Here is a 14,550-nt window from a genome sequence, read left to right on the forward strand (position 1 = left end):
GCGGGTCGGCGGGGGAGCGATCGGGGGTTTGGAGGGGCAGTCGTTGGAGGGGGGTTTGTGTCGAGGGCAGGAGGCCCTGGGATCCCTCCTGCCCGTATTGTAGTGGGGATGGGGGTAGGGGTTCCGCCTGGGCAGGAGGGGTTGGGTCCCTTCTGCCCAATCTTGTAGGGGGTGGGGAGGCCAGAGGCCAGGAAGGCTTGGGCTCCCTCCTGGCCCGATTGTAATTGGGGGGGCCGCGGTGCAGGAGGGCTTCTGCTCCCTCCTGCACCGAACATAATCGTGGGGTTTGGGGATTGCAGGGCAGGAGAGCTTGGGCTCCCTCCTGCCCTGATATCATCAGGGAGTTCGGGGGTGCCCGGGGCAGGAGGGCTTGGGATCCCTCCTGCCCGATCGTAAGAGCCGGGGGAGGGCTGATCGCTGCAGGAGAGATGGCTCATCTCTCCTGCCAGCGATGGTGATCGCCCACCCTCCTCCGAATCCCGGCCATCTCTCCTGCAGTGTATGTTGCAGTAGAGGGTAGGCAGGTTGCTGGGGCCGCTGAGCTGATCACAGCAGCCACGATCAGCTCAGCGGCCCCTTTTTCAGCACTTATACCTGTTTTGACTTGGTGTAAGTCAAAACGTATAAGTGCCGACTAGGCAACCTGCCTAAAGTTTTGGTTATACCTGCTGCATACCTAGGTCTAGGTCGGCCCACCTCCCGCCCACCGCCCGCCCTTTCCCCTCCTCTAAAAATGCCTCTTTTCTCTCTGTGCCTTTAGAAGCAGGGGAAAGGCCTAAACTGGTTTTAGATACATCTAAAACCAGCTTTGATTATGGGTACTTGGACGATCAGGCTTTTTGATCGTCCAAGTAGCCATTTATGCCATTTTTTAGACTTTTTTTTTCTTTTGATTATGAGCCCCATAGTGAATTATGTGAAAAAATGTGCAAATATACAAAAATAGTAATTATTCGATTATTATCTCTCCAGTGTACTGTGTGCAATAAAAATTGCTACAAAATCCAAAACAATGGTGTTCAACTTTCAAAATTATGTCCTCCTCCAATGTTAGAAACAAGTATATGAGATGTATCCAGCTTTAAAGAACTAAATAGAATGAGAGAGTACTTATCTCACAATCACTGACAGTCCATTTGTTCCTGCCGTAATGTTGTCCATGTGGGTTAAAATGAAAGCTTTATGGGGCTCTGTTTTGGAGGATCTCAGCATCTTTCGTCTGGAGCTAAAGCATAGACTTCTCAGGTTCAGAAGGGAACTACGTTGTGACAAGTTGACTTCCAAAAGGAAAATGGCGCTTCGGCGTGGACCCATTGTTGAACACCATTGTTTTGGAATTTGTAGCAATTTTTATTGCACACAGTACATTGGAGAGATCATAATCGATGAATAATTATTATTTGTGTGTTTTTGCACATCTTTTCACATAATTCACTATGGGGCTCATAATCAAAACAGAAATACGTCTAAAAACCGGCCTAAATCGGCACTTGGACAATCGGTTACACAAGTTGTCCAAATGCCAATAATCGAATCGGGTTTTAGACATATTTAAAAATGACTTAGGTCTTCACAGTGCTGCTGAATGACCAGAGCTAAAATGGGGCATTTCAGGAGGAGTGTTAAGGGCGGGATTTGGGCGGTACGTGGGCCACCCTAGACTTAGTCGTACTGCATGTATAACCGAACGTTTTACAACACTGCCAAGATGGAACTTAGGCCATCTAAAACCAGGTCTAAGTCCACAAAGGGTATCCAAAGTGACCAGATAAGCACTTCAGACACAAATTACAGACCCCCACACACTGCCCCAGTCATCACTGTCATCAGCACCTGGCAGCCTAGCATAGGAAAGACTAGTAGAGCTGCACAGAGGTGGCTTAAATGGTCTTGGGGGTGGGTTAGTGAACCATGGAGAGGGGGACCCAGGCCCATAAGTCACTCTAATCACTGCATTCATCGGAAAACATGTGCACCTCCCAAAAAAAACCCCAAACCCTTTTGTACTTCCATATAAGTGGCTTCTGCAGCCATAAGGACTATTGGGGTGGTAGATAGGTGGGTCTAGTAGATTCTGGGGGTGTTTTGGGGGGTTCACTATGATCTATAAGGGAGCTGTAGTGAGATGTTTGTGTGGGACCCTTTTTGTGAAGTTCACAGCAATGCCCTGTAAGGTACACCACTACTCTGGTGCCATGTCTGGGTGTCTAGTCCATCACTTTTCTGGCCCCTCCAGCACCCAAAAGGTCTTTGTCTAGGCATTTGTGACTTGGCCAATTTTTGGACGAAAATGGGGTATAAAGATGGACAACTTAGCGATCTGGGCGATCAGACGGCTGGACGTACAGTTGGACGATTTTTGAAACAAAAAAAAAAAATGCTGGACATATTTTTTGAAAATGGACTTTTTCCCGTGTCCGACTTTGGGTGACTTGCAACTTAGGCCAAAACAGACTTTAGATGTTTCTTTTGATTATGCCCCTCCATGGGTTCCCATCATATGCCAATGTTGTTTGATGATCTTTTTTTAACATAAAGGCTTGTGCTGAATTCGGTAAAACACAAGTTAAACTTGAGGCAGAACTATCCTTTGAGGGTTGCAATAGACATTCACATATCTTTGGACAACCCCCCTGGCTGGCCTATAATTTCGGGTATAGACTTGGTTTTGGAGCCCCTGTTGGATCTTGTTGACTTTCATTTGAAGTCTGAAGTTCAGAAAGGTACATCATATGTGAAAGATACTACTTCCATGATGTTATTGTTGCAGTCAATTACAGACGTCCCTCAAGGAGCATTATTGACCACACTAGACATTTCTGCGTTATATACCAACATTCCCCAGGAGGAGGCTGTGGCATTTATTCATCATCATTTGTTAGCACAGGGCATCAGTCTAGGGAGAGGAGATTTTTTGACAACTATAGCGCATATAGCTTTCAGCAAGAACTTTTTTTGAATTTAACAATCAGTTCTATCTGCAAGTATGTGGAACAGCCATGGGAGCCTCTATGGCCCCCTCTGTAGCATGTTTATATGTTACTAAATTTGAAGAGGAGTTTTTGTATCTATCTAAGTATTATCAATACATGTTAGTGTGGAAGCAATATATCGATGATGTTTTCCTTGGGTGGACAGGATCTGTTGAACTTTTTCAATCATTTCTACAATGGTTAAATGATTGCAACCCACATTTGCAATTTTCAGCTCACACAAGTTTTGTTACGCTGGATGGGAAAAGTTTTTAAACTACCATTTTTCGTAAGGAAACAGATTGAAACAATCTTTTACAGTACACGAGTTTCCATCCCAGACATTATAGAAACAATCTTCCAATTAGCCAATTTTTGAGGGTCTGCTGCTTGTGTTCACAAAAAACTGAGTTAATTGAACGATGAAAAGATATGACAAATCGTTTTTTGAAAAGGGGTTATCCAGCCCAGATGGTTAAACAGGCTTACAAGCATGCACTTTTTGCTCCTCGTGAATGTCTATTGCAACTCTCAAAGGCCAGTTCTGACTCAAGTTTAACTTGTGTTGTACCGTATTCAGCACAAGCCTTTATGGTAAAAAAAAGATCATCAAACAACATTGGCATGTGATGAGAACCCATAGGGTGTTTAATAAATTTCCCCGCTTTGCATTCCCTTGACAGCGCAATTTGAAGGAAGGTTTCACTAAATCCTAGTGTACATCTCCTATTGAAATTTTGGAGCCAGCAGTTGGACATACATCATGTGGCCATTGTACAGTGTGTGCTTATGCAGTTACCGTACAAGATTTTACTCACAATGGGATTACTTACACATTAGGAGGCATATTTGATTGCCTCACGACAGCGGCAGTATATTTAATTTTTTGCCCATGCCTGTAGGCTGCACTACAAGATCAATATGGAGTTGCATTCAGGAACATCTCAGTAGGATCCACAGGGAGATTATGGAGGTCCTTTAGTACAACATTGTAAGGATTTTTCCCACCAAGTACCAGTTCTTAGATTCTTAGTTTTGGACACTGTCTCATTACCACGTGGAGGGGATTTGTCTAGAGCCCTATGGAGGAATGAACAGCACTGGATTTACCCTTTGCATTCTATGCATCCTGATAGACTTAATAGAGAAGTGGAATGGTATGCATTTTTATGACCAGTTAGCAACAGTTTGGCACTTTTCTGATGGGGGGTTTCTCTGCACTGAGCTGTTTCAGTTCTTTTGTTTACTTTTCATTTTTCATATATTTTTTTCACAATGCTTTTCCATAAAATTATTCATGGTTACATAAGTTTTTCAGATTATCAATCTTTTGAGGAGGAGCTTAAGTCACAGACTCAGCTTTGACAGACATTTCCAATCAAGTGGGTTATGATGTTGTCATTGCCGGTTTTTTAGCCTTTGGTGACAGTTTTTTCCAGGGCGTCTTTTTCAAACAAGGAATATCAGAGCCAGAGGATTCAGGTACCAGCCTGCCAGCCATGCTAATTTGAATTTACTTGCATTTAGAGTTTGTCATTATGAGATTTTTTTTTATATACTAATTTAGTTTGTTCATAATTCTCACAGTGAGTTTGATTCTTCACAGGCACCACACTACAGCAAAAGAAAAAATAAATAGACTTCACATTCAACTTCCTGACATAGCTCTAGCGAAACACTGACTGTGTTGAAGCCGAGATACAGCAGTTCAGATAAGTGATTTATCTTTGTTTTTGAAGAGCTATATGAACATTTCAATGTGAAATAGAAGCCTTAGCGCTTAATATAATGTGCTGTGATTAAGAACCTATGCAGTATTAGCAACTTCGTATCGCTATATGGCACCCTGTTGAAGTATATATGAGCACTAAAATTTAAGAGCAATTTTTGTGGATTCTTGCAACATTTTTCAACTTTGATGGTAAAAGATTTTTTGACGGGTGAGGGATTTTGTTTGTGTTAAAGATGGATGTAGGACAGAAAGTGAAGGAGAGAAAACAGAAAATGGATAAGAGTTAAGAACACAGACAGAAGGAAGTGCAACCAGAGATGGGAAAAGATGAGTAGAAAAGTAAAATCACCAGCCAACAAGGTAGGAAAAGTGATTTTATTTTCAATTTAGTGACTGAAATGTGTCCGTTTTCAAAATTTTAATCTGCTGCCTATATTTTGCACTGTTCAGGAATAAATGCATTTATTTCTATTTCTCTGGTGCTGTACTGCATGTAGAGTCTGGCATCTTAGGGTTTCATTAGTATATATGAGAACTTTGTTTGTGGTCCTATATTTGTATAGGGTTTATCTGTGTTCTGTATTTGTGACCAAGGCCAGGTGTTCTGGTAGGAATGAATGTTGTGAAATGTTATTGGTGTCATGGCCCCAAGTAGGAAGATATTTGTTGGTTCTCCGTCAGCCCTTTTGGACCCAAAATGGCCCTCGCTTAAAAATTAGTGAAGACCACTGCTCTAAGGAAAATACAAAATTTTCTTATATAGCCAGCATCTACTCAAATGTTTCATTGCATAATTTTTCTCTTTAGTTTTTATTTTGTATATCTTCATCTTGATTTCCTATTGAGTTTTGCATTTTTTTTTTGGTTGATCTAGAGATAGATATTACATCACTTAAATTAAAGATGGGATATTCCATTCTGTGCTCATAGGAAATTTTTAGTAGTCAAATTCTACATGCCCCTGTACAGGTCATTGGTAAGGCCTCACTTGGAGTATTGTGTTCAATTTTGGAGACCGTATCTGGCGAAAGATGTAAGAAGACTTGAGGCAGTCCAGAGGAGGGCGACGAAAATGATAGGAGGCTTGCGCCAGAAGACGTATGAGGAGAGACTGGAAGCCCTGAATATGTATACCCTAGAGGAAAGGAGAGACAGGGGAGATATGATTCAGACGTTCAAATACTTGAGAAAGGAAAATGGTAAAACCAGAGGACATAATTTGATGTTGAGGGGTGGTAGATTCAGGGGCAATGTTAGGAAATTCTACTTTATGGAGAGGGTAGTGGATGCCTGGAATGCGCTCCCGAGAGAGGTGGTGGAGAGTAAAACTGTAACTGAGTTCAAAGAAGCGTGGGATGAACACAGAAGATTTAGAATCAGAAAATAATATTAAATATTGAACTAGGCCAGTACTGGGCAGACTTGCACGGTCTGTGTCTGTGTATGGCATTTTGGTGGAGGATGGGCTGGGGAGGGCTTCAATGGCTGGGAGGGTGTAGATGGGCTGGAGTAAGTCTTAACAGAGATTTCGGCAGTTGGAATCCAAGCACAGTACCGGGTAAAGCTTTGGATTCTTGCCCAGAAATAGCTAAGAAGAAAAAATTTTTTAAAAAAAATTTAAATTGAATCAGGTTGGGCAGACTGGATGGATCATTCGGGTCTTTATCTGCCGTCATCTACTATGTTACTATGTTACATGATTAACAATGTTTTCATATTTCTGTAGAAGTACTGTATTTCTTTTTCTTTAAGGAAAGTGCATATTGTCATTGTAATCATAAATGACAACCTATAAAAAAGAGCAAATTCTGTTTGTTTCCTCAGCCATTCCTCTGGGAATTATAGTCGTGCGAGGGGATTGCGATCTGGAGACCTGTCGGATTCACATTGATCGACTACAGGAGGTGAAGAAACTTGAGCTATGGTTTGCTGACATGGGAAAGGATGAAGGTTTTGTTAAAAATTCTGCTAAATATTTAGGACCTGATTCACAGAGGCATTGAGGGGCATAATCGAAAGGGATGTCTAAGTCCGTTTACGTCCATCTCACAAGTCGTCCAAAGTTAAAAAGAGCCTAAGACACATTTTCGAAAGAGACATCCAAATTGTTTTACTTTTGAAAATCGTCTAATTGTCCTGCCGATCTGATCGTCCAAGCCGCTAAATCATCCATCTTTATACCACATTTCCGTCCAACTTTCCGTCCAAGTCCAAAATGCCTAGGACAAGCCCTGTTTGGACGTGGGAAGGGTCTGCAAAGTGATGGATTGAACACCCAGACATGCCACCTAAATAGTGGGGTACCTTACAGGGCACTGCTGTGAACTTCACAAAAAGGGTGCCATGGCTTCTCCTCCCTACAACTCCCTTATAGGTCACAGTGAGCCCCCAAACCACCTCCAGAATTCCCTAGACCCACTTATCTACCACCCCAATAGCCCTTATGGCTGCAGGAGCCACTTATATGCCAGTAAAAAAGGGTTTTGGGGGTGTATAGGGGAGTGCACATGTTTAAGTATCAATGCAGTGATTACAGGGGCTTATGGGCATGGGTCCTCCTCTCTATGGGTCCCTAACCTACCCCCAAGATGACTTAAGCTGCCTCTGGGCTGGACGATTAGGCTTTCCTATGCCAGGTGGCCAGGTGGCTGAAATTTAAAGTTGTGAATAAAATTTTTATGGGGGGGTTGATGATCACTGGGGTAATGTGTGGGGGTCTGTGTTGTGTGTTTGAAGTGCTTATCTGGTGAGTGTAGGTGGGTTTTTGTGACTTAGACCATGTTTTACATGGTCTAAGTCACAACGTCCAAGTTCCGTCTAATCTCTGTTGTAAAAACTTTCGGTTTTACATGCTGTACGACTAAATCTAAGCCAGCCCACGTCCCACCCAACTCCCGCCCTCGACATGCCTCCCGAAATGCCCCGTTTAGCTTTGGACGTTGAGCGACACTATGAAGGCCTAGGTCATTTAGAAATACGTCCAAAACCCGTTTTTATTATCGGCACTTGGACGTTTTTGAGAAATGTTCGTCCAAGTGCCGACTTAGGCCGGGTTTTGGACGCTTTTCTCTTTCGATTATGAGCCCCATTATTTTTACATTAACAATATAAAGAGCCAGTTCTATAAAATGTTACACACCCCATTTGCTTGCAGCATCAATATTATGGCACCTACTGTATATCAACATTATAGGCATTACATGTGCACCATGGCATTTACATATATGCTCCTTCAAAAAATCTTATGCACCGAACTCTTGTCACCAAAATATATATAGGCTACTGCCAGAGCCAAAAATCCATATACCGTTCATTAAATTGAATTAAAAGGTTTATGATGGATCTCAAGTGCTCGCAAGTCATACTACTCCTGAGCTAAGTACTATAACGATAATGACATAAGGAGAAAATCAAAGTAGAATAACTATAGTGAATGGTATAAAAAGAAAAAGTATAAAAATAAAAATTTCCATATACATTAAATTGAATATTATAATAAAGAGTTTAAATGACCAATGATAGCTCGCAAGACAGTTATATGCCGTGACTTGTTCAATTAGCAGTATGACTGCGAGCACTTGAGATCCATCATAAACCTTTTAATTCAATTTAATGAACGGTATATGGATTTGTGACTCTGGCAGTAGCCTATATATATTTTGATTTACATATATGTACCATGAAAGAGTGCATGCTTAGGGCAGAGCTGGGTGAGTGCTGGGAGGGACAAGCAACAGAGTGAGCAGGACATATTCCATAAAAAGTGTGCCTATAGATGATATCAAACTGACATACTCAAATGTACATGATCTTTAAAAGACGACTAAATGGAAAAGGCAATGTTCTTTTTGACTTGGAGTGTAGGCAGTTGCTTTGTAATTCTGGTTGGCTTCTCTCACCCTTTCTCTGACTATCCACCTTTGAACTTTTATCTAACCTTCTGAAGTAAATTCCATTCTGCTCCATATTACCCCATACTACCAAACATCCTCTCCAAACTCTAAACACCTGTAATTCCCCTCCCCCCAATTCCCTCAGCCTGCACTCAAACTGTTGTGTCCATCTACCACTGTCCAGGGGCATAACTTCAGGTGGGCCTGGGTGGGTGGGCCCTACCCGCCCAATCTCAGCTCAGGCATGCTCAGGCTCTGCCATAGCAGCATGGCAAGCTTATGGGAAATAATGGCCTGACAGTTGCCATGCAGTGCAGGCCATGAAAGAGCTTGACACAGTGACTCAGGTACTGTGCCTGGGCCAGGCTGCAGTGACAGTCCCACTCACAGCAGCCCATGCAGCCCAGTACTCTGCGTCTAGGGAAGGGTGACTCCCTTCCACTGCAGTCCCAGCTCCAGAGGTGTGGGTCAGGCAAGGATCAATAGTGCGCTTGGTGGGGGGGGGGGGGGGGGGGGAGGGACAGAAAGTGAGAAGCTGCATGGGCTGCGTGGGAAAAGAGAAAGGGGTGCCCACTATAGGCTCAGGTCTGCCCAAAATTGGCTGTCTGGCTACGCCACTGCAATTGTCTGTGTGTTTGTAACTGGTTATCTCTGTTTAATGGTGTGTAGGTGGGTATTGTACTGTACCAAAGGTGCTGATTGGTCACTTGGAATCATTGATGGTGGGAAAAAACATGAGTGGAAGAATGTTGCTCCTGTTGGCTCCTGTACAGAGGATCAGAGCTAACAGAGAGACATTTTTTGTGACCCATCATGACTTTGATCCATTACCCACCGTTTATTTTCTTGCCTCCAGACACAGCGTCAACATATAAGACTAAATTGGCATTGCATTGAAACTGTCAAACTAGTTCTAATTGTGATAACTCAGTATCTTATACATTAAATCCTACAATTAAAATACTTGGGGTCATTCTTGACCAAAGTCTAACTATGTAGAATCAGATTGACACAGTAGTCCAGAAAGGATACTACACTTTATGGAAGTTATGTACTATTAGACCCTATCTTGAGACTGCTGCTTTCAAAATTCTTGCTCAATACTTTTGGACCTATTGGACTATTGTAATATAGTCTATTTGAAAAGCACCAAAAAAAATCTAGCTAGATTGACCTTGGTGCAGAATACGGTGGTAAGATTGATTTACCGTCTGAGGAAGTTTGACCATGTAACAATTTATTACATTGAACTGCACTGGCTTCCGGTCGAGGCTCAATTAATCTTTAAGTTGGGATGTTTGTATTATAAAGTAACATATAAAACATAGTAGATGACGGTAGATGAAGACCCGAATGGTCCATCCAGTCTGCCCAACCTGATTCAATTTAAATTTTTTTTTATTTTTTCTTCTTAGCTATTTCTGGGCAAGAATCCAAAGTTCTACCCGGTATTGTGCTTGGGTTCTTACTGCCGAAATCTCCATTAAAACCTACTCCAGCCCATCTACACCCTCCCGGCCATTGAAGCCCTCCCCAGCCCATCCTCCGCCAAATGGCCATATACAGACACAGACCAAATGGCCACCCCAGCCCATCCTCCACCAAATGGCCATATACAGATACAGACTGTGCAAGTCTGCCCAGTACTGGCCATAGTTCAATTTTTAATATTATTTTCTGATTCTAGATCCTCTGTGTTCATCCCACGCTTCTTTGAACTCAGTCACAGACAAACTGAACACACACCGGAAGCCGACAGGCTATATGCAGGAAACGATAGGAATCTGACAGGTTTGATGGTCAGTCTAGAAGAGGTATGCAGGCAGATTGATAGGCTCAAAAATGATAAATCCACGGGATTGGATGGCATCCATCCGAGGGTAATCAAGGAACTGAAAGGGGCTATAGCTGAACTATTTCAACTAATAGCCAATCTGTCGATCAAATTGGGAAGGATTCCGGAAGACTGGAAATTGGTGAATGTCACGCCAATCTTCAAGAAATGTTCGAAGGGAGATCCGGGAAACTATAGACTGCTGAGTCTGACCTCAGTACCGGGAAAGATGGTAGAGGCACTGATAAAGGACCGCATCACTGATCACCTCAACAGCAGTGATTAAGGATACCATTCACTTGACCAGTATGGACACAGCAGCGATCAATGACCAACTGGAATCACTGGGTTAAAATACCAGGAATAAACGGAACCGAGATAAAGATGGGACTGTACTACCATCCACCGGGGCAAACTGAAGCAAATGATACAGAAATGGAAGCCGAGTTGAGGCGGGAATGCAAGAACACTAACACCATAGTTATGGGAGATTTCAACTATCCTGGGATAAACTGGAGTCTTGGAATTTCAAAATGTACAAAGGAAACGGAGTTCCTGGAGGTGTGTGGGACTGCTTCATGGAACAACTTGTCAAGGAACCAACGAGAGGGCCAGTGATTCTGGATCTAATCCTCAACGGGCTGAAGGGACCCGCAAAGGAAATGGAAGTAGTGGGACCATTAGGTAACAGTGACCACAACATGATCCAGTTCAAAGTGGAAGTAGGATTACCAAAGGGAAAGAAAACCAATGCAACAACGTTTAACTTCAAGAAAGGGAACTATGATGACATAAGACAAATGGTGAGGAAAAAACTCAAAAACAGCTCCAAGAAAGTGCAGATTGTGGAGCAAGCCTGGGCCTTATTCAAAGACATGGTAAACGAGGCGCAAAACCTCTATACACCCAGATTTAGAAAAGGATGCAAAAAGAATCAAATGAAAGACCCGGCATGGATGACCAATGAAGTAAAGATAGTGATAGGAAACAAGAAAAGATCATTTCGGAATGGAAAAAGGACAAAACCAAAGAAAATTGGATAGAGCACAGAAAGCAACAAAAAGAATGTCACCGAGTGGTCAGGAAAGCAAAGAAAGAATACAAAGAGAGACTAGCCGAGGAAGCACGAAATTTTAAACCATTCTTCTGATATGTGAAAGGAAAGCAGCCGGCGAGGGAGGAGGTGGGACTTCTGGATGAGGGATATAGGAAGGGAATGGTGAAGGAGGAAAAAGAGGAGGCTGACAGACTAAACATGTTCTTCTCGTCGGTCTTTACAAGAGAAGACACATCCAACCGGAACCGGAAAATATCTTCAAGGGGGATCAAGAGGGAAAATTATCATGCATGGAGGTAAGCCTCGAAGACGTACTCAAGCAGATAGATAGATTAAAACCTGACAAATCTCAAGCAGATAGGTAGATTAAAAACTGACAAATCTCCGGGCCCAGACGGGATCCATCCAAGAGTATTGAAAGAGCTCAGGGATGAAACAGCAGAGTTACTACGGCAGATTTGTAACCTATCCTTGAAAACAGGGGCAATCCTGGAGGACTGGAGCATAGCAAATATTACACCACCCTGCATGAAGCAACAAATCGCTACGCAAAAACGGTCAGCAAAAGTCGGAGAAACAAAAGACCCCAGTGGTTCAGTACTGAAATTTCGGACCTCATTAAGGAGAAGAAAAAAGCATTTATTGCCTACAAACATTTAGGAAAGCAGGAGGCAAAAGAAGACTATCAGGACAGGTCTAAAGCTGTCAAGAAGGCAGTCAGAGAGGTCAAGTTCCGAATAGAGGAGAATCTAGCGCGGAACATTAAGAAAGGGGATAAATCCGTCTTTAGGTATATTAGTGACAGGAAAAGAAACAAAGATGGGATAGAACGACTCAGGAAATCGGACGGGAATTATGCAGAATCGGATTCCACTAAGGCCGAACTACTAAATGAATACTTCTGCTCAGTTTTCACCTGTGAGGAGCCAGGATCCGATCCACTTTTACGGACAAGGGAAAGCCAGAAAGACCCGTTTCAAGACTTCCAGTTTACGCCCAGTAGCGTCTACTGCGAACTTTCAAGACTCAAAGTAAACAAAGCCATGGGACCAGACAACCTACACCCCAGGGTGCTCAGAGAGCTGAGGGAAGTCCTGGCGGAACCATTATCTGTGCTCTTCAATCTCTCCCTAAGCACGGGAAGAGTCCCCTTGGACTGGAAAATAGCTAACGTTATTCCACTCCACAAAAAGGGCTGCAGGACAGAGACGGCGAATTACAGACCGGTAAGTCTCACATCCATAGTATGCAAACTCATGGAAACACTGATCAAACAGAAACTTGATACAATCTTGGATGAAGAAGATCTACGTGATCCCCATCAACATGGATTTACCAAAGGCAGGTCCTGCCAATCAAATCTGATTAGCTTCTTCGACTGGGTAACAAGACAACTGGATGCCGGGGAGTCCCTGGACGTAGTGTATTTGGACTTCAGCAAAGCTTTTGACAGCGTCCCTCACCGTAGGTTATTGAACAAGTTGAAATCGCTGGGATTAGGGGAAACACTAGCTGCATGGGTTAAGGATTGGCTGAGCGGTAGACTTCAGAGAGTGATGGTAAATGGTACCCCATCCAAAACATCGAATGTGACCAGTGGAGTACCACAGGACTCGGTCTTGGGTCCAATCCTATTCAACATATTCATAAGTGATATGACCCAAGGGCTCAGAGGAAAAATATCATTGTTCGCCGACGACGCCAAACTGTGCAACATAGTAGGTAAAAGCACTATGCCTGACAATATGACACAGGACCTACTACTATTAGAACAATGGTCATCGACTTGGCAGCTTAACTTCAATGCTAAAAAATGCAAAGTGATGCACCTGGGTAAAATAAATTTGTGCAGGACTTACACGTTAAATGGTGAGACCTTAGTTAGGACCACGGAAGAACGGGATTTAGGAGTAATCATTAGTGATGACATGAAAACTGCCAATCAAGTGGAAAAGGCTTCCTCTAAGGCAAGGCAAATGATGGGTTGTATCCGTAGAGGTTTTATCAGCAGGATGCCAGAGGTCATAATGCCACTGTACAGATCCATGGTGAGACCTCATTTGGAATATTGTGTTCAATTCTGGAGACCACATTACCGGAAAGATGTGCTGAGAATGGAGTCAGTTCAGCAGATGGCCACCAGGATGGTCTCGGGGCTCAAAGATCTTCCGTAAGGCTGAATAAATTGCAGCTGTACTCACTTGAAGAACGAAGAGAGAGAGGGGACATGATCAAGACATTTAAATATATCACGGGTCGTATCGAGGTGGAAGAGGATATCTTCCGTCTTATAGGACCTTCTTCCACCAGAGGACATCCGCTGAAAATCAGGGGAGGGAAATTTCATGGTGACTCCAGAAAGTATTTCTTCACTGAGAGGGTGGTCGATCATTGGAATGAACTCCCACGACAGGTGATTGAGGCCAACAGCGTGTCAGATTTAAAAAATAAATGGGATATTCATGTGGGATCTCTAATGAGGTAAGGGCAGGGGGTGGTGAGCAAAATCAAGGAGAAGGGTCAATAGAGTGGGCAGACTTGATGGGCTTTGGCCCTTTTCTGCTGTCATTTTTCTATGTTTCTATCTTCAAAAAAGGATCGAGAGGTGACCCAGGGAACTACAGACCGGTGAGCCTAACATCAGTTCCGGGGAAGATGGCCGAATCATTAATCAAGGAAAGTATAAATGAGCATTTAGAAAAAAATAATCTGATGAGAACAAGCCAGCATGGTTTCTGTAAAGGAAGATCATGCCAAATGAACCTACTTCATTTCTTTGAGGGGATAAGCGACAATTGGACAAGGGTGACTCCATAGACATTGTATATCTGAATTTCCAAAAAGCCTTCGACAAAGTACCTCATGAGCACCTACTAAGAAAACTTTGGAGCCACAGGGTGGTAGGGGATGTGCACAGATGGCGGACAGGAAACAGGGTAGGAGTAAAGGGACACTACTCTGACAGGAAAGGGGTCACAAGTGGTGTTCCACAGGGGTCAGTGTTGGGACTGCTGCTGTTCAATATATTCATAAATGACCTGGAAACAGGGACGAAGTGCGAA

General features: G+C 43.1%; 1 protein-coding gene across 1 annotated transcript in view; it reads left to right on the top strand.

The window, feature by feature from the left end:
• Positions 1–14,550, top strand: part of DGKI (diacylglycerol kinase iota) — a 1,086,779-nt gene that overhangs the window by 896,385 nt on the left and 175,844 nt on the right. The window contains exon 23 of the mRNA XM_033957757.1: positions 6,529–6,608. Coding sequence (XP_033813648.1) covers positions 6,529–6,608 — 80 coding nt within the window. The remainder of the gene's footprint in view (positions 1–6,528; positions 6,609–14,550) is intronic.

This window comes from Geotrypetes seraphini, chromosome 9, assembly GCF_902459505.1.
Source record: "Geotrypetes seraphini chromosome 9, aGeoSer1.1, whole genome shotgun sequence".
In the NCBI taxonomy this organism is placed as follows: domain Eukaryota; kingdom Metazoa; phylum Chordata; class Amphibia; order Gymnophiona; family Dermophiidae; genus Geotrypetes; species Geotrypetes seraphini.